General features: G+C 55.5%; 1 protein-coding gene across 1 annotated transcript in view; it reads right to left on the reverse strand.

Annotated features, from left to right (window-relative positions):
* The window catches only part of PDGFRB (platelet derived growth factor receptor beta), a 30,909-nt gene extending 15,889 nt beyond the window's left edge, over positions 1-15,020 (reverse strand). Inside the window, exons 1-3 of the mRNA XM_005147205.3 lie at positions 14,466-15,020; positions 1,847-1,924; positions 359-655 (exon numbers count right to left, since the gene is read on the reverse strand). Of these exons, the coding sequence (XP_005147262.3) occupies positions 359-655; positions 1,847-1,907 (358 nt within the window). The 5' untranslated portion in view covers positions 1,908-1,924; positions 14,466-15,020. The remainder of the gene's footprint in view (positions 1-358; positions 656-1,846; positions 1,925-14,465) is intronic.
* Between the last annotated feature and the right edge of the window lie 3,753 nt (positions 15,021-18,773).

The following is an 18,773-nucleotide window of genomic DNA, read 5'->3' on the forward strand; positions in this document are numbered from 1 at the left end:
CAGGGCTCTGTCTCCTGACTCCTGGAATGCTTCTTCCTTTTACCCCCCCATAGGGAAGCAGAGCCACGATGTTAGGGGCTTGCCAAACCACTTGTGGGAGGGTGAGAGAAACTGATGCTGCTGCCTAGCACCATTGCTTCCGCCTGCCACTTGTCCAAACAACACCACACATGGGCTTCCCCCATGACCTGGCATACCAGAGACATGCCACAGCCAGATGACATTATGAGGGCTCCTCTGCAATGGGAAGGAGGATTTGGGGAGGCCAAGTGCCTGGAGACAGAATAATCCAAAGCCCTCTTTCTCCTGGCTGCTAAAGCCTGTGTGAATTGAGGGATGAGGCCACGCTGTCCCCCACCTGGAACATAGATGTAGATGGCTTTCCTCTCTGCCGGCTCCGGAGCCTGCTCCAGGCTGTAGGTGCAGGAGTACTCCCCGGTGTGCCGTCCCGTCACGTTCTTGAGGGTGAGGTTGCTGACAAAGACACCATCCCTGTGCTCCAGTGATGCAGTGAGGGGCTGACCCTCCCGCTCCCAGAGCAGTGCTCCATCCCCATAGCACAACAGGGAGAAGGTGCTGTGCAGGCTGAGGACAAGCTCACTGTCTCCAGGTTCGATGTGCAGCCTGCTGGCTCTGGATGCTACCTCCAGCAGACCTGGGAGAGGAGGGAGATGAGACCAGGTTGGATTCCTCTGACATCCAAAGGGAAGCACGCAGGAGCACAACCTCATGCCAATGTGTTTGGTTTGTAGGTGTCAGCCTTTACACTTTAAAATCACCTTCCTGGATTTGTTCTCCTTGGTCACCACAGGAATGTCCTGTCAAATTAAACCTACGTGGGTCACCCTTCGTTCTCTGTACCTCCTGAAACCCTCACTGGAGAGGAAAGAAGACGTTATGGGTTTAGCAGTGTTCAAAGCTGCCCATGTTGCCTGTGGCAATAATGGGTAGAGAACCTCCCCTTTTATGCTTTAACTATGTCTTGTGTCTGTCCAACCTTTCTGCAAGGTCACTGCACCCTCAGTGCCACCCAGTGCTGCCTTGTGCTCCTCACACCCGGTGACACCTCCAAAGGCTTGCAATGGTCATGCATCTAGCAGGCAAGGAGGAGAGGAGGAGATGAGGCAATTCCCTGCTCTGCTGGCTGCCTCTCCGCAGGGACAGTGTCAGACAGGACACAGACTAGGCTGGGACAATGTCAGTTTACAAGAAAGTGAAAAAGGAATGACAGCAAAACCTGGCAGGAAATCCTTTGGAAGCAATAGAGCAGGCAAGGTCTTCCTGAATGGCTCCCCATGTCTGTCCCAGCTTCCTTGCTTCACCCTTTGCCCAGATGTCCCAGTGGGACGTGTGGTCCTCCCCAGTGACCCCACTGGTGGGGAGGGCAGCTGGGGACAGCCTGCAGGGACACAGCAATGCTTTGAACAGCCCAGATGCAGCTGGTGCCCTGTTGTGCTGCTGTGGGGGTTACTGTATAGAAGGGGTCTGACCAAATCCTTCCTGCTGTTGGAGTGACCATAGTGTCCAGCTAATGGGGGTTCTCAGATGTCTGCTAAGGGCTGAGCACCCCTGACAGTGCTCCCTTTGCAAAAGTCTTCTTATTCCACCCAGCTATGCATCAGCATGAAGCAGGTGGGGGCTTTACATCAACTGCACCATAGGGCTGGGAAGGGATGAGCCCATGGACCCAGTCATTGAGAGGAACAGATGTACCTGGAGCACACCGTTCACCCCTGTGCTGCCCAATGGCACTGCCCCTTTCTTCCTTCTTGACCTGGAGTGAGCATCTCAGGGCAGCATCCCCATGCAGGGCCCAATCCTGGCCATCCCAAGCCACAGCACTCACCAGTGAGGATGAGGAACCACAGAGATGTCTTCAGAGAAGGGCACACCATGGTGGGCTCCATGGCTTGGTGGCAGAATCCTGGCAAGAGCAAAGCAGGATGAGCTCAGTGCTGCAGCAGAGGAGGGGGGTTCCCTCAGCCACCCTTCTCCAGCTCAGAAACCTCCCATCTCTTCCCAGTTTTCAGCCTTTCCCTCCCGTATGGGTGGTTGGTTCCATCTCAAGCCGGATCTGCAGAAGGAGCTGTTTCTAAGGCATCTCCTGCTGGCAAACAGTGATTTTCCTGGAGGCTCCAGCAGTTGTGTCGGCTCCTGCTCATTCAAGTCAACTCTAGTCAATCTGTGCTCTAGATGCCGTTCCCCCCGCTGCAGAGCCCTGCCTCTGCCTCCCTCTGCTCTACAGATTGCCTTTTTTCCCCTTAGATTCTGCTTCCCTCAGTCCCAGTGAGATAAAACTTGCTAGAAAACAGATCCCCCTCCAACCCTCCCACATTTTCTGTTCCTTCCAGTGAAATAAAACAACCCCAAGGAACCCCCATAAAAAAACAAACCTGAGTTTCTTCTATGTAACTTTTAACTAGGCATAATTCTAAAGGAATATTGAAGAGATTTTTGTAGTTAAAAATCCCTTTTGTCAACATTTCTCAATAAATCTTTCCCACAAAGCACTTTTAGTCCTGCCTGGTGCAAACCAAGAGCCCAGATGAGTTCAGAACTCCCTGAGAGCAGTGGGGTCTGCCCCTCATGTAACACAGTGACAGGTAACCCTTCCCATAGTGCCCGCAGGGACTGGGGTATTTCTATAAAGCAAAATGAAGAAGCTAACAAGGGAAGAATTAACAGGGAAAAGGCTTTTTCTGTGCCTGAGCAAATGAATTCAACAGTCCTGAACTTGAGGATGCTCAGCATGGAGCTGAACCGCACAGCTCTGGCCCTGCCGCTGGGTCACAAGAGGCATTTTGACCCTGCTCACAAGGCACAGCCAGAGGAGAAGCCCTGTGATATGGACACAGTGCATGGGGAGCTGCTGGGCAGGCACGATGATGGCCAGTGGCAATCTGGACTTGCTGACCCGGCCCCAGGCACTGTCTCTTCATAGATGCCTCTTGGCCCTGGCGTGGCCTCTGAGTCTGCTCGATGTTAAGGAGGAAATGGTTTTTAAATGACGTGCGCTTGTCAGATGTTTTCAGTATTCTCTTGCTTTGGCTCAGCAGAGCAAACCCTTCCAGGTCTCCAGCTTATTCAGCAGCTTCCCTCTCCCTGCTCCAGAAAACCCCGTCGTGACTCCTGCTCCCTTCTGCCATTGCCAGAGGGGATGAGAGCACCCACAGGGAAGAGCTGGGGTGGGCAGGGTGAATGGACCGAGGTGAAATTCAAGCTGGGAATGGATGTGACCTCCCTGCACACCCCCCCCCCCCAGGGAGCACCAACCTGCAGGAGGGAGGAGGAGGATGGGAAATCTGAACTCACTGCCCCCCCAGCACTGCCATGAGAGCAATCACCTCGCTTTCCCAATTCTCCTTTACAGAGGTGTGTGATTCATCCATTATTCAATGATCAAGGTTCTAAGGACAACTGGGATCCTCTCCTCTCACTCCTCCCTGCCTGTATGCACAAGCCAGGCTGTATTCACCCCCCCAATTCCTCAAATATCTGCCTGTCAGCAGCTAAACTCTTCCCAAGCTCATGCCCAGCTTTCAGCTGTGTCCAGCTTCATGGCTGTCACTGTTAGTCCTGTTGCAGGCAACATCTTGGCTTCTCTATCCACACAGACAAGTTCCTCTGATCTCTGCAGGCTCACGGATGGGGCAAACTACTGCTCTGCCAGAGCTGATGAGTACATGCTGGTGCCAGGCTACTATGGCTGCTGCTTCAGCAGGCAGTGAGAGCCCTGCAGGCTCCATCTGCTGCCTCTCCTGTCTTCATAGCTGGTTCTAATAAAGCTGCTGGGTTTGCAGAAAGGCAATTCCCTTGGAGATGCTTCCCAAGCAGAGTGGGAAGGTGACAATGTCTGCTCTGGCCAGGGCTAGAGGCAATGCTTGGAGATGCTGAGCTCTGCCTGTCCAGCAGGATGTATGCAGCCTGGCTTGCAGGGGGGCAAACTTTTCTCTTCCTGTCATGGGGATGCACACAGGCCTTGCACAAGGGATGCAAATGCAACCAGAGGTTGAGAGCACTTCTGTTCCCTTCTCAAACTCAGCTTTTGCTCTTAGCAAGAACATGCTATGAGTGCCAGACAAGGAGGGGCTGAGGTGGGTGCAGCCCCACTCAGTGATCCCAGTGCAGGCACCCAGATGTTATCCCACCCAGGGATGAAACACAGGCACCTACATGATGCTCAGCTGCCTTGCATTCTCCTTCCAGCCCTATAAGTTAGCAGAGTGCCACAGACCCCTTGGACTCCTACATCCTTCCCATAGGCCAGGACCTGAGCATTTTCAAGCCATAGGGCCTTTTGTCTCCTCCCATCCTGGCCAGCGAGGTCCTGCAGCAATGCCACATCCAGCACCCTCCCCTCAGCCCTGCAGCTCCATGGTGCCTTCAAGGTGAAGTCCCAGCACTCCATCCCCACACTGTACCCCTCACCATCCTCTCCTCACCGCCAGCACAAGCACAGAGCTCCCCTCTGCCCCTCTCCAGCACCACAATGGGAGGGCAGCCATCAGGGAGCTTTCCTCTGTTTATTATTCTAAGGGAGGAATGCGGCTGGGAGAGGAGACAGGCGGTCAACTGGCTCACAGCGAGGCCGGGTGATGCAGCCCTGCACACACATCCAGCCCTACATGTCTATGGGGTGGCTGCGCTCTCCGGGGGTTAGGGTCCCTGAGCACACCCCATGGAGGAGGGTGGCTCCCAGCCAGCCCGGAGCTGGGCACCATGGCATGGGATGGCTGGGATGGTTTTGAGTCCAAACGAGACATGGATAGAGGCGACTGTTGCTGCCCGGTGACACAGACACCTTGTTCCTATCTGCTCCGTAATCACACCATGCTGGCCAGCACGCTGCATGCGTGGCCACAGGAATGCACCCAGTGCTGCTCCTCCTCCAGATGCTGAGAGTGGAGCTTGAAGAGAAACCTCTGGGGCTGTCGTGCTTCCCTGCCATGGCCTGCTGGAAGGAGAGTGTCCCACATGCGGCTGGGGCTAAGCACTGCTGAAACCCCTTTGAGCATCTCTAACCCCGTGCTTTTGCAGTGCATTGCATGGGGTGATGGGATATATGGGGGGACCCCGACATCCCTGAGCACCCACAGTGCTGTGCAGAAGGCACCCTGGGCTCTGACAGCTCATTGAGAGGTGCTCTCACAGACAGAACACAGGCAAAAGGGATGGAGCAAAGAGGTCAAACAGCACAGCCAAGGCCACACAGCAGGGCCATGGCTGTGCCAGGACCAGGATTCAAGTCTCATGATTCCCCATCTCATGACTTCACAGCTCCTCCAGAGAAGCCTCCTCCCGTTTGTGCTGCATCCCAACCCTGATGACAGCTGCGCTTTCTCCTCTGCCTCCTCTCCTGCTCCCCTGCTTGTCGCAGCTGGGGGCTGATGCCTCTGTGGCTGATGGACTTGGATGGGATTTTCTGCAGCAGGAGCAGGGCTACACCCAGGGGTTTGGATGCAAGAAAGAGCAGTATCCAGCCTCTGCTGGGCATTGTCCCACCTTTATTTAGGGAGGACCATTCCTTCAGTCATCTCTGCCACTCTTCTTATCTTGCAGTGCCTTGCTAAGGAGCTCAAACATCACCAGACCTTACTGATGTGTTACCATTCTCCCACTCCAGACCTATCTCTTGTTTAAGGATGCCGGTAAGCCAAAGATGCCTTTGCTAATGCCCTAGATATGTTGTGTGGGCCCAGCCTTGACTATTGCTGGGTAACGAGGCATGAATTTCCTTTGACTTTGCTTGGTATTCCCTGCCACATCTCGGAGCTCCCTTCCCTCTGTGCAGTGCTCCTGGCAGAGCACACACGGCAGCCACCGCTGACATGAGCATCATTTGGCTTTGCCCATCCCCAAGCATGGATCACATGGGACAGGACCATCTCCAGCTTTGCAAATGCCTTAAACCATGAGATCTACACAGATGGACACCCACACCAAGGAGGCCACCCCAGCCCTCCTCCCAAGCATACCTACACCACGTTCCTCACCTCTCCTCCACAACCAATAATGCCCTACAAAAAAACAGTAAGGGGGGACCTTCAAGCACACCCAGAGCTGTGGGAGCTGGGAACAAGACTGCAAAGCTGGTGCACAGTGAAGGGGATGGCTCAGCATGACAGGGAGGTGAAAACCCCCTTGGAATGCGCTCTGGTCCCTACAGACCATCCATCACCACAAGGGAATGTGCTGCCTGCCGGAAATCAGCAAATCCCATTTCCATTTCCAGGGGCAATTCCTACATCCATTGCCCCATATTGTTCTTGTCCCCCTTGCCTGAGCCTCACTGCTCCAGTGGCACTGAGCAGAGCTACTCCCACTAGCACAGCCCATGAGGGCATCTCAGTTGATGGCTGTGGGGTGTGCAGAAGCAGAGCCAGGCCTCTCACACAGCCCCTGGTCCTTTCTCTTCCTCTGACATTCTATTTCTATCCCCTTTTCTTGCTGGGGCTGTGCTTCCAGGCGCTCCCACAATGCTCCCTGGCTCTGCTGCCCTGCCAAACAGCGAGGGACATCTGGTGCAGATTAGTGGGAAGTAAAATATACTTTATTTCTTCTTTGTCTGAGCGCATCTGAGTCATTAACTGAGATCATGGGTGCCCGTATGCAAGGAAAAAAGCCCCTTATGAATCCCATGATCCATGCCACTCGCAGCCAGGGAGCCAGGGCTTCTCCTGGCTGGGGGGGGACGGGACGGGGGGGGACGGGACACCTTCCCCTTGCTTTTGAAGGCAGAAAGCTTTCCAAGCAAAGCCTGGCAGCCCATGAAACCCAAGCCGTGCTTGTCCGGCAGTGAAACTCCTTGGCTTGTCCCGTTTCCCTCTGCCACCCTCCCTCTGGCCTCTGCTTCTTTCCCACCCTTTAATCTAAATAAAACCGAGCTGCTTTTTTTCCCTTTGCTTGGCTGGAGCCGTCCGGAGTTGCAACATCCCTGCTCCGGGGTCCCTCGGCTCCCATGACACCGTGTTTATTCACAGGCCAGATGATCATCACAGAGCCCTTTTGCTTTTTCCCAGCACATGGCTAGGATTAGGCAGGGCACACACATGGGGACTCATCCCAGAGCCCACCGACAGCGGCTAATAAAACACAGAGGTAGGAAACATGAAACCAGGCAGAGGAGCAGAGGGGATGGGGAGCTCCTGGGGTCTCACAGGACATCCCTGCACAAAGAATGAATACCTGGGGGGCAAAACCCTCCTTGCCCTGTCACCTGCCAGCACCAAGGGGTCTTCCTGGTGAGACCAAGGGATGCTGAGAGCCCTGGGTGCCTGTTTGCAATGTGCAAAGATTTGGGGGGTCTTTTAGTCACTCAGAGGTGAGGTTTTGCAAGTGCTCACTGACAGCATCAGTAGTGCCTGAGCTTTCTGAGTGATTTTGGCAGATCTCTTTGGTCTGTGAAGGGATTAAAGCCCCAGCCCTGGTGTGGGCCAAGGGCACCAGGAGACGGCCAAAGCATGGGGCAGTAAGCTCAGGGTTATCGTGCCCACTGATGGGGACAGCTCTCCTGCTGCAGAGAGTGGGGCTCATGTGACTGGAGACCCTGCCCAGTACCCTATATCCTGCCCCCAGCTTTGGTGGTACCTGAAGGAGGCGTTTGTGTAGATGAGAGCACCGGTTCTGCAGCAAACATCAGGACATGAGCTTGCAGAGCCAGCCTCCTCCCTTTGACAGCATCTGTCAGAAAGCTGAGCATGAGGACAGTGCCTCCAAAGCAGAGGGAGGCTGCTGGGGAGGATGAGAGTCCGTCTTGGACCCCAGCAGCGTGATTCAGCAGCCCTGAGGTCAGCCATGTGAGGAATAGGGTGGGGTGGTGAGCCCCACGCAGCCCCTTTGTGGCTGCATCCATCCTCCCTCTCCGAGCGCTGCAAAATCCATGCATACACCACCCAGCCATGGGCTCACAGTGAGGAGCTGGCACAGGGGGACGTGGGACCACAACGAGCCCCGCACTCTCACCCTCATTCCCCCCGCTTTCCTCCTCTGGTTTAAGCCCATGGGAGACGGAGGAAGCGAGTGACCCATTTAGTGCGAGTTCAAACTAAACCGAAACATCTGTTTGGAGAGGTGCCAGAGTTATAAATAATCCCCCAGCCCCAAGTGTTGGTATCCAAGCCCCGTTGGGCTGCGCATGCTCCCCCGCTTCCGCTCTCCGAGGAAAGGCCAGACCCCGGGGCTGCTCCCCGGAGCCTAAGAGCTTGGCCCGGGCTGTGGGAAAACCCTGGGAGAGGAGCAGGGGCCAGGGAAGGAGGGATGGGGGTGTTGGGATGAACGGCTGCCACGCGCCGAGCAGGGCCGATAAAGTGCCTGCCTTTCCCTTGTTGTGTACCCCGGCCAAACCCTGCCCTCCTTGGTGTCCCCAGGGCAGCGGGAGGGTGCCCGGGCCATGGTGGTGCTGGGGGCTGGTCGGAGCACTGCCCTGATGGATGTGCACGACCAGGGATGCTCATGGGGGTGAGTGGAGCAGGGCTGCATTCACCCTTTGCAGTGTGATGACTCCCTGAAGGCACAAATGGGAGTGTTTCAGTGTTCCACTTTCCCAGTGCCCTCTTCCAGCAGGATGCCCTGAAGAACGCAACACAGCCCAGCCAGGGATGTCCACGCTGCTTCACAAGCATGTGAGCAATGCGAGTGATGAACGTGGCTCCTGGGCACCCAAACTATGAGCCAGGACACACGCAGCTCCCTGCATCGCTCCACTGCTGGCTCCTCCAGCTGGGCAGTGAATCCTCAGGGCAGTAGTGATGCAAAGAGCTCTCTGGCTTCTCTACCCCTAAACTGCACATGTGGGACCCCAGCTTCTGTGCATGTGGGGCTGGATGGGGCTTGCTTCTCTGAGCAGAGCCCATCTGCTCACGCAATGCTTTTCCCCTGCCACCAGTGGAGTGGAGAGGGGAAGCAGGGGATGTGGGACCACAGACTGTGCACCGTCCTGGTTGCACAGCCAATGTCCTGGTACCCCCAGGACTTTCCCTGCTCCTGTGCCATGGCTGCCAGGAAGCTGTGTCTGCCCTCAGGGGAATTCAAGGGAAGCACTCTGCTAAGGTAAACACGAGGAGGAAACGGTCCCCAACACATCAGCATCTCCATCACCTGCTCATGGTCACTGAGGGTGGCTGCTATGGTAGGGCCAGGGCTGGAGCCAGAGGTCCCAGCTGGCTCTAATTAACACTGATCATCAGCTGCAAGGGGGGGGTGATGGGGGCAGGACAAGAAAAAGAGCCATCCTGAGCCCTAGTAGGATGTAGGGGCTTTGCAGAGCCCCAGGAGCTGTCACTGCTATGGTCTTCCCATCCGAGCAAAGGACAAGCAACCTGATCCTGCTCTGAAAACTGCCCTGAGACATGGAGCTGTCAGGGAGGAGGGAACAATCTGTGTGGATGCATCAGGTCTTCTCTTTCGGCTGCCTGAGAAAGACCAGAGCTAAATCACTTTGTTCTGGGGCTTTAGGCTCTTGAGGCCGGGATTAGGTGCTCACCAGCTCTGTGGTCAGGGCACACTTTGCCCATGTGCAGGACCCAGAGAGGAGCCTGTTGCTGTGGTTGGGGTGGGAGAGGATCCCCACAGCAGGATTTGAAGGCAGCAGTGGAGTTTCCTGGAGCAGGGGATGCAGAAAGCCAACACATTCTCTGTGCACCTACAGGCTACAGAAGGGATGCTTCCCTCTTGATAACCTCATCCTATGTGCTGTGGCCAGGCAGCACGAGCCGTGCTTGCTGTAGAATCATATAATCAACTAGGTTGGAAAACACCTTTAAGATCATCAAACCACCCTGCATGAAGAACCCTTTATAACGTCCAGCAGTTCCTCTCCCTGCAGTCACAGAGCAAAAACCAGCTCCTATCTTCATCCACACACTGCAAACAACCTCTGCCCCCAAAACCTCATGGATCCTCCATAGGAGAAACTTAGGCAGGATTCAGCACTGGGGCTGCTCTCTCCTGAGCACTGAGGGCAGCACCCTGCTCTCTCCTGAGCACTGCTTTACAATGGACAAGTCCCGTTTCCCACACAAGGAATCCTTGAACCGGATCATATTCTCCCAAACAGCTCCCAGGCTGGAGAGGGAAACTTGGCAGCTGCCTGTGGGCAGAGAGGAGGGGACCCCTTCACGATGCTGGCAGCGCTCAGCCCCAAGGAAAGCAGGTTTCTGTTCTGCAACCATTTGCTCTGCAAAGGCTGAAACCGAGGTGACTTCAGTTTGTGAGTGGAGAATGCACTTGGAGAGCACGGAGCTGGAAATGGTGCATTTTCTGCTGGCCCCAGTTCAAACAAACCCACAAGCAAACATATTTTTTGTATAAATAAGACAGTGTGTCTCGCCAGTTAAAGCAATTCAAACATGAATGTAGCAATTTAATTGGTGCCAATTACTGTGTCTCAGTAGCATTAAGATTTCAGTCACAGACTCTTCTGCATGGTAGACAGGCCAGGAGGGAAGGCAGAGCGACCAGCGGGATGGGGCCTCACACCAAGGGGCACATTTCCCTGTCCTCTGCCTGCTTTGCGAGCCCCGGCTCCCGAACAGCCCTGGTGCTGCCCATGGGATATGCTGAGAAGCACCTCTCCGTGGCAGGGAGAAGGTACCTCCTATTGCATCTGTCTCCTTGTTTGCAGCCGAGGGTCTGACAGCCAGCACAGTGCCCTGGTTACATCCCTGCACTCTCCAGCCCTTTCCTGCTCCCACACCTCACATCCTCCATCACACACTGGCTCCCATTGAGCCCGGGGGAGAGCATAGGATGGGTGTTAGCAGAGACCAGGATGGATGGATGAGCAGAGGGGATGAGCCCACCCAGGGTGCAGAACATGCACCACTTTCACTGCACTATCCTGGCTTTCCTGGCAGCAGCCTTTCTGCTTTCTGCACAGGCTTTCCACACCACAGTGCTCCAGCTCTGCAGGTTGGTGGTTGCAGAAGAGCCAACCTAGGGCATGCCACAGCCTGTGTCCCACGTGTGTGCCCAGAGAGGATGAAAAAGCAGGATGTGAAGGTCAGCCCCTCACTGTGAGCCCCCTGTTACCAGGCTGGGGGGGCAATGGACCTGTGGGATCACCTTGCTCAGTGCATGACCCCTCAGCACCCCTCTGTGCACCCCTGGCACGTGTCCCTGTCCCAGCTGGGCCTGCTCCATGTCCCCTGTAGTACCAGGAAATTGCTGCACTTCCAGGAGGAGGTGTCCTGGCAGGGGAGGGATCCCAGAGCAGGGCAGGGATGCGCTTGGCTTAAGGACCCTAATTAGGCAACTGGGGAGAGAAGGAGGAGGGAAACAGCAACCCCTAAAACAAGCCTCGTTATGTCCAATTTGCCTGGTGGAGCGGAAGGAGCCTCCTGGAGCTGCTCCAGCCTCTCAGGAAACAATACCCGGTCTATACCCTCCCCTTGCAGCTCCTCTCCAGGGGATTTCTTTCCCTCGGTTAAAGTACAAACAAACAAACTCCACGACGTGTTCAGCCTGGATCCTCCCTCACAGGGACAGGGCACATCCAGCCAGCCCTGAGCCTGCAGGGTCCCCAGCTTCCTCCAGCTCTGGGCCAAAGGCAGTCAAAGGAATCCCATGAGATTCAGCTGCTGCGCAGATCCTCCACTCTTGCCCTTTGCTGCTGCATCCTGGGAAGATGCTTCCTGGAGCCTGACCCTATGGACACCACTGCAATCCCATCCCACCTCAGCATCACATCACACACTGGGGCCAGAGGGACCTCAGGGTCTGTCTGGCCCCAGGGTGCAGCAAGGCACAGAAGTCCCTGCCTTCTGGTCTCACCTCCCCATCGTTCAGGTGATGCTACAGCCAGCCAACAAAGTGTCTTCTTGCATAACATCACTAGAAATCATTTCTTAACCTCAGCTTTCCTCTGGTGCTCACTAAGACAATGTCATATTGCCCTCATCCTAGAGAAGGGCTCAGTGCTCTACTTAACAGTGTTGTTCTGGAAATCCCATCACAGACCCATCAAAAGTGAAGCTGAAGGAGATCCTGGGGTCATTGTCCTGCTGCAGTGCTCACATCTCCCCAGACAGAGGTTTGCCCATCACGTCCTTTGAAACCTGTGTTGCCAAAGGCACCCAGTCTCTAAAATATCTAAACCCACAGACATTTCCCCTAAAAGCTAACTTTTCTCTTTGCAGTGACCTTCCCTGTGCATGAATACAGTGTGCTACCTCCTTATAACACCTAGTGACTAAAGATCCTCATCAACCCCTCTCCATAACCTCTGTGGCCCCTTCTGGGCTTCTGATCACCCTTCCTGCTCTTCCCAAGCCTTTCCACTCCATGAACATCCCTGCTGAAGCTCTCAGCATCACTTGCTTGGAGGAATCCGCTCCCCCCAGTCTGCCTGTCCACACTGCCTCCAGCCCTGCGCCTTTCAGCACATCCCATGGGAAGAGCTGTGGGTTTCACCCCACCACACTGCAATCTGGTTTGTGTCCACTGTAGCCCCCAGATCCTCTCCCACCATACCAGCTCTTAGCTCCCCAACTCACACACAACCATTACTATTTCCTTCCTAATGGCAGCATGCTGGCACAGCTCCCTGTTGCCTGGTTGACACCAGACTTCTGGAGCCCTTGGGATCCCCCTGAGCTCTGATCTGCCCATACACTGGCTGCCCACCCAGCTTGGTGCCAGCCCAGAGCTTAGTGCATGTGCTTGTCCATCACCCAGGTGGTTAATGTGGAGATTGCAGAGGACCAATGCCCAGGGCTCTGGACAGCAAGGCACGGCTGCAGCATTACAGCTGAGTGTGCTTGGGTTCAGACCATGCTCCGTGTTCAGACCTGAACCCTGTAGAGGGACACAGGAGATGAGCCAAGGGCACGTAATTGGGTGGTTGCAAACCCTTTTGCTGTTCCTTCAGTGAGGACCCTCCATGCCGTTGAGCTGGAGGAAGGGACAGCTGGGTTTAGGAAGAGAGAAAAGCCCTTTGCACTCTGCAAGTGGGTCACTGTGACTTGATGCTTCTCCAAAGCACTGACCCCTCTTGAGGTACCAACTGACTCAGGGGTGCTTCCTACACCCAGGGACACACACAGGGCTGGTGACTGCCACTGGGGCCACAAGCACACCCTAGCCTGGGTGACATCAATGTCAAGGAGTGACTTCAAGCCTCATGTCAGACTATGCCCAGGGCTAGCTGCCAGCCAGGGTGGTTATCTGGCATCTCCCGCTTTGAGCCAGCCCAGCACATGCCCTCTGCCAGCCAGAGCCACATCTTTGCCGCTGCCGATGGAACGTGCCACTTTCCCAGCATCGTGGGATGCACAGGCTTCTTGTCCTGAAGGGTGCTGAGGGGCAAAGGAACCTTCAACCAACCCCTCACTGATCCCTGTGGAGCACTGGGGCTTAACATCACTAGCTCTTATCATCAGTGGAACATCCTCTGAACAGATTTGGGAATGCCAAGCCCCTTCTAACAGGGTTTTCATGCCACAGTGACTACATTTAGCTATTTGCCCACTGCTTTAGCAGAAGCCCCAAGTACTCTGGGGCAAAGATAGAGGAGGACAACATCCCTTTCCACCTGCCTGAAAGCCTCCCTTGGCGAGTGAGTGCAGGAGTTGGATGCTCTGAGCCCATAGGGGTCCCAGTCTGAGCATCAAAGCCCTGCAAGTCATGCAGCCCCCTGTCAGTGAGTTGCTGGGGCTGCCTGAGTCAGCACAGCTTCATCCCAGACTAGATCCAGCCTGTTGGAGTCCCTTAGCTCCAGGGCTCCTGGGATGGTTGTCCATATCCATGCCTAGAAGGGCTTTACCAGGCTTTCCCCCTCCAGTACCCAGCACACCAAGGCAAGGCCCTGAGCAGGGCTTGTGCACACTCCCCTACACCTTGGTCTTGCCCATGGGGACAGGAGTCCCACCAAGGGCACGGACAGAAGTGGAGTGGTCTTAGGAGCACCCTGTATTTAGGGATGATCGTGGATGTGTTTGGAGGGTCTAACACTGCTCTACAATGGGGCACACTCATGCCTTTGAACATACCTTACTGGGAATGGCAACCCAATGCCCAACCTAGTCCTCCCTAAGCTGCCAGGTCAGGAAAGCCAGAATAACTTCCTGATCCAGGAAAAGACCTAGAGCTCGCCACAGAGAAGCAGAGATCCCTTGGACCCCACTCCTGTTGCAGCAGAACCCCCTCCTGCCCTACAGCCATAGCTTCTCCTTGGCTCCCTGCAGCTGTCCTAGCCCAGGACCTGAGGAGAGCTGATGGGATAGCTTTTCCCATGGGATACCACAAAGCTCATCCACTCTCCACCAAACACCACCTCCCCAGGGCTTGGTGGGGCATTCTGGGGGGGCAGCCACTTGCAGGGGAGCAAAGCCCCTTCCAGAGCACCCAGGCTAGCTCAGTGAGAGGATCCTTGGGGTCCATACCACCTCCAGCACAAGTCTTCCTGGTTGGAAAGCCAGAGCAGAGCAGGAGAGGGAGCCGGCACCCGGGTGGGCGACGCGAGGGCTTACCTTGGTCAGGGTCCCACCGGGCGAGCGCCTGTGCCGCGCGTCCTACGGGTGCTGGCTGCCCCGAGATTCCTTCCTTTCCTCCTCCGCACTCTTTATCTGCTGTGTGCCGAGGCTCTCTCTGCCCTCGCAGCCTTCCCCAGCTGGCAAGGCTTTCCCACTTAAAGGAGAAAGAGAAGGAAAGGGAAGAAACGAAGTGGAAGGGAGGAGGGGAGGGAGAAAGAGCCCAAATCAAATCAAAAGGAGAGGCTGGGCTGTGCCAGGGCTGGGCTGCAGCCAAGCCCTCGCTCTGCTCCTCTAGAGCATCCCTGCAGCCCCCAGCCCGTCTGGGACATAGGGTCCGGCCAGCCCGGACTCCAGCGTGGAGCAGAGCCCCCGGCCAAGGGATGTGCACGCGTGTGATTGCGTGTATAAATAAAAGAGAGCTGGGCAGGAGGAGAAGGGGGGAGGTTGCCTCGCCAATGAGGAGCGGGGAACCTCCGACTTCCTCCCTCCACCCTCTGCAGGGACCCTTTGCGGAGCAAAACTTGCGATTAAAGCCCGGCAGACAGTGCCGGGGGGGGGGGGGGAAGGCTTTTAAAGAGCAGGAGAAGCCAAAGAAGCTGTAAGGAAAGGGGAGTTTTGCTGCAGGCTGCAGGAGGGGAGCGGCCAGGGCTCGGCTAACGGGAAACAAAAGGAGCCTGGCCCGGCTCTGTCCTCCTTAAACCGGAGGGAAAGAGCTGCTCTCTCCCTGTGTCTGCTTTCAATTCTGGCCTTTTTCCCTGTTTTCTTTTTCTTTTACATTTTTCCCCTCCCCTCACCCCCCCCCCTCCCCCCCTCCCGTTTTCTTTTTCTTTCTCGTTTTTTTCCCTCTCTCAGGATATGAGGGGATGTTTAGAAAATCCGCTGCCCACGCCAGCAGCTGACTCATGTTTTTATTAAAGAAGGCCTGTACTGAACCGGCTCCGAATATTCCCCCCGGACGCCTCCCGGTGCCGGCGCTGCGCCTCCAGCCCTGCTGACCGCCGGCCTCCAGCGCCCTCCCAGACCTGCTTTATGGAAAGGGAGATAGAAGCTCTGTGGGGCTGGGATGCTGCGGCACAGGATGGGCTTGGCTGGGGACATGGAGCTGGTTGAGCTGCTAAAGGGTACGGAGCTGGGAGAGGTGGCAGGAGTTTAGACCTTGCCGTGCCATCAGCTCCGATGTACTGCACCCCTCCTGTGCTGTGGAGGTGGAAACCAGCCCATGAACCTATTTAGCTCCTCCCCACACCTTGATGAGTTCAAAGAAAGTTTCTGAGAATCTCTCAATTGGCAAAACTTTATAATTTGTCCAAAAGAGGATTTGTTTTATTATTATTATCCATTTCAGCACTGTAACAAGGTGCAGAAGCTCTTTGGATCAAATCTATCTTATGACCCATCAGTTCTTACCCCCATTTCCATTTGGGGATGTGCTTTTGTGGGATCCAAACAAGAAAAACTGCAAAGATGCATCCTGTAAAAGGAGACTCCCTGGAAAGATACCTTTCTATCATTTATTTTTTTTTTCCTTTCCAAGAATTGAAAAGCCCTTCCCATAAAGATAACAACCACCAAAATCTGCGTTCCTGACTTATTTGCAAGGCAGATTCATTCCCTCCTGCCTCACTACAAACGCCTGCACAATGGGCACAGCTAATGATTCCCTGGCTGGATGAGCCCAAGAGATTGCCTCTTATCTCCCATAATCAGTGTTTTCTTTGCATCTATGGAAAACAACAGGGAAAGGTCTTTATTCCGAGTAGCCACAGAGGGTGAGGAGAGTTGGGCTGTGGCACCCCCGGTTATCCATACGAAATTAGCAGCACTTTGCACAGGGCTCGCACACCGGCTCCGTGCCAGCACACACAGGGCACAGGAGATGCTGGTCTGGTTAAGCCCGGGCAGGAGATAGAGGCTGGAAAAGGAAGGATATTGCAGTGACAGCCCAAGGGAGGTGGATGGCTCTTGCAGCGGGCCGTGCAGTGGAATGAAGGGTGATGATCGGATGGAATCCTCCTTCTCCTCTGCACCAGGCTGGCTGATTCCCTGACTCCAGACGTGGTGACAGGCGTGAGGGGACCCTGGCAGCACCCCCAGTGATCCAGGATAATCTGTCATGCAAAAGAGTTATCGAGTGTGAGAGCGGCTCATATGGGGGGCAGGCTGAGAGGGGACGTGCTGCGCACATGGCTCTTCCTGACACTCTTCCCAAGGGATAAAGACGTGTCTGACAGGACCCTGCGCGGGGGGGGCTGCTGGGAATAGCTCAGCCGAGCTATTTCCAGGCAGCATTCCCCCTCCAAGGACAACATCGCTGCTCTTAACATAGTGGGAGAGGGAGAAACTCGCTGGTGCAATCCTGCTGGACCCCTCGCACCAGGGACGGGCTACCTGGGACGAGCAGGGGGTGGAAAAGCTGTCACAGACCACCCTTGAGGGCACAGCATCCTTATCCCGAGATCAGACATAATTCCCCTCTCTCCCCTCTGCAAACAGATGACCCAAATGCCCACTCTTGGGCTGAGAGCAGGGACAACTCAGACAAGCAAAACCCTCTTGCAGCGTAAGGGAGCAAAGGGCAGGGTTCATTGTTTTGGGATGCTGGGAGAGCCCTGGAGAGCTCTCAGCATCCCGGCAAGCACACAGCGGCCCGTGCTGTGCATCCCCAGGGAGCATCCAGGGCCGCGTGCTTTGTTTAGGAACAGCACATCAGGGTTACAGCAGCTCCTGGGAAAGGCCAGCCCGGAGGAAGCGCCGAAGCCGGAGGGAGTCGTGGTGTGAGCGGGTGGGTGGAGGGGAGCAGTGCAGCTACGTCTGCCTCAGCCCCCCTCATTGCTCACCTCTATTTTTGGTGCCTGCACCCCCCGTTCATGGACTTCGTGATTCCCCCGGGGCTGGGACAGCTGCAGTGTGGGCTCAGAGTGGCTCCGGATGCAGATTTCCAGCCTCAATAAGCATCGTTAAGTGCTAGCAAGGCTTGGGGTCATGCAATGAGATAGGGACTCTCCAGGGTATGGTCTGCTTTGGCATCACCTGGAGCAAAGCAGCTCTCCAGGTAGAACTGGGACCATGGGAAAAAGCTCATATCCCATGCCTGATATGGAGAAGAGACACCAGGTGACACACACAAAGATGGGAATGGCTGTGCTGGAGTCAGCAACAGATCCCAGGTACCAAGAGGGAAGAGACAGATGGGGAAGAGGAAGCAGATGTTGTCCTTTGCCACCTCTCTGCAGGTTTAACAAGGGCCAGATTTGCCCTAGCTTCAGTTCCTCCAAACTTCTATCAACTCCAAGCCAGCCCAGGAATTTCAGCTTTGCTCTGATGTGGTGTTGAGCCACAGACCACAAGAAAGGAGCAGTGGTGCACAGCACCACATCGGGGCAAGCCATACACCATGGCAGCTGCCAGCACTTCCTCCTGGCTGGATCCAGCTCTTGAGACCTGGTGAGAGCTGTTTGGAGGCTTCATCCAGCCCTTTGCAGAGCTCTGCTCTGGCCTCTGGAGGAAGCACTACCATGGGCATGGTCCTGCTTCGCCAGGATGGCAGTGGGGGACAGCAGTGCCAAGGGAGGAAGGGGAGGCAGAAAGTGCTGTGGTCCTTCCACAGTGACTGTATGGCCAAGCACAATGTGCTGGGGAGCATCCCACACTGGGAAGCATCCTTCAGTACCAGGAACACCAGCCATGGACACTACAGGGTGACTGTCAGGAGGTAGCACTGAGCTATGCACCGTGCAGTGCTGTGTCCCTACAGATGCTGACCCATTCCCTGCACCTTCTGGGTTCCGGCACTTGGAGGAGGCTCTAATCAGCAGCAGAGGTTGTTACTCTGCTGCCTTTCCCCACCATGGGGCCTTTCCACCCCCATCCCACGCATTCTTCCTAACCCCCACCATGAGCCTTGGTATTAAATGTGCTCTCTGGAGCCCCGGGAGGCAGCGGCAGGCTCCTGGGTGAATACTAATAGCGATGCCGTCCGGTCGCCCCAGCCTTTCCCACACATCTGCAGTCACTTAATGTGGGAGTCGTTAACCCTCTGCTTGCGCAGCTCCTGAAACGCGGAGCGAAGCAGTGTCAGGATGCTCCCTGCCAAGCCCCGGCCACCCCCAGGACTCTGTGTCCCTGTCACAGGCTGCAGGGTGAGGCATCCTCAGCTCCCATCAGCTGCACAGAGAGCACCCAGCTCTGTGCTGGTGCAGGGGGAATCACATCACCAGCATGGGAGAGAAGGGGCCCTGCGTACGGTGGAAAGCAATGGGAGATGCCAGATGTGTCCCTGTCTCCTGTATCCTCTTGAGGATAGTC

The sequence above is a fragment of the Melopsittacus undulatus genome, chromosome 10, assembly GCF_012275295.1.
Source record: "Melopsittacus undulatus isolate bMelUnd1 chromosome 10, bMelUnd1.mat.Z, whole genome shotgun sequence".
Lineage (NCBI taxonomy): Eukaryota > Metazoa > Chordata > Aves > Psittaciformes > Psittaculidae > Melopsittacus > Melopsittacus undulatus.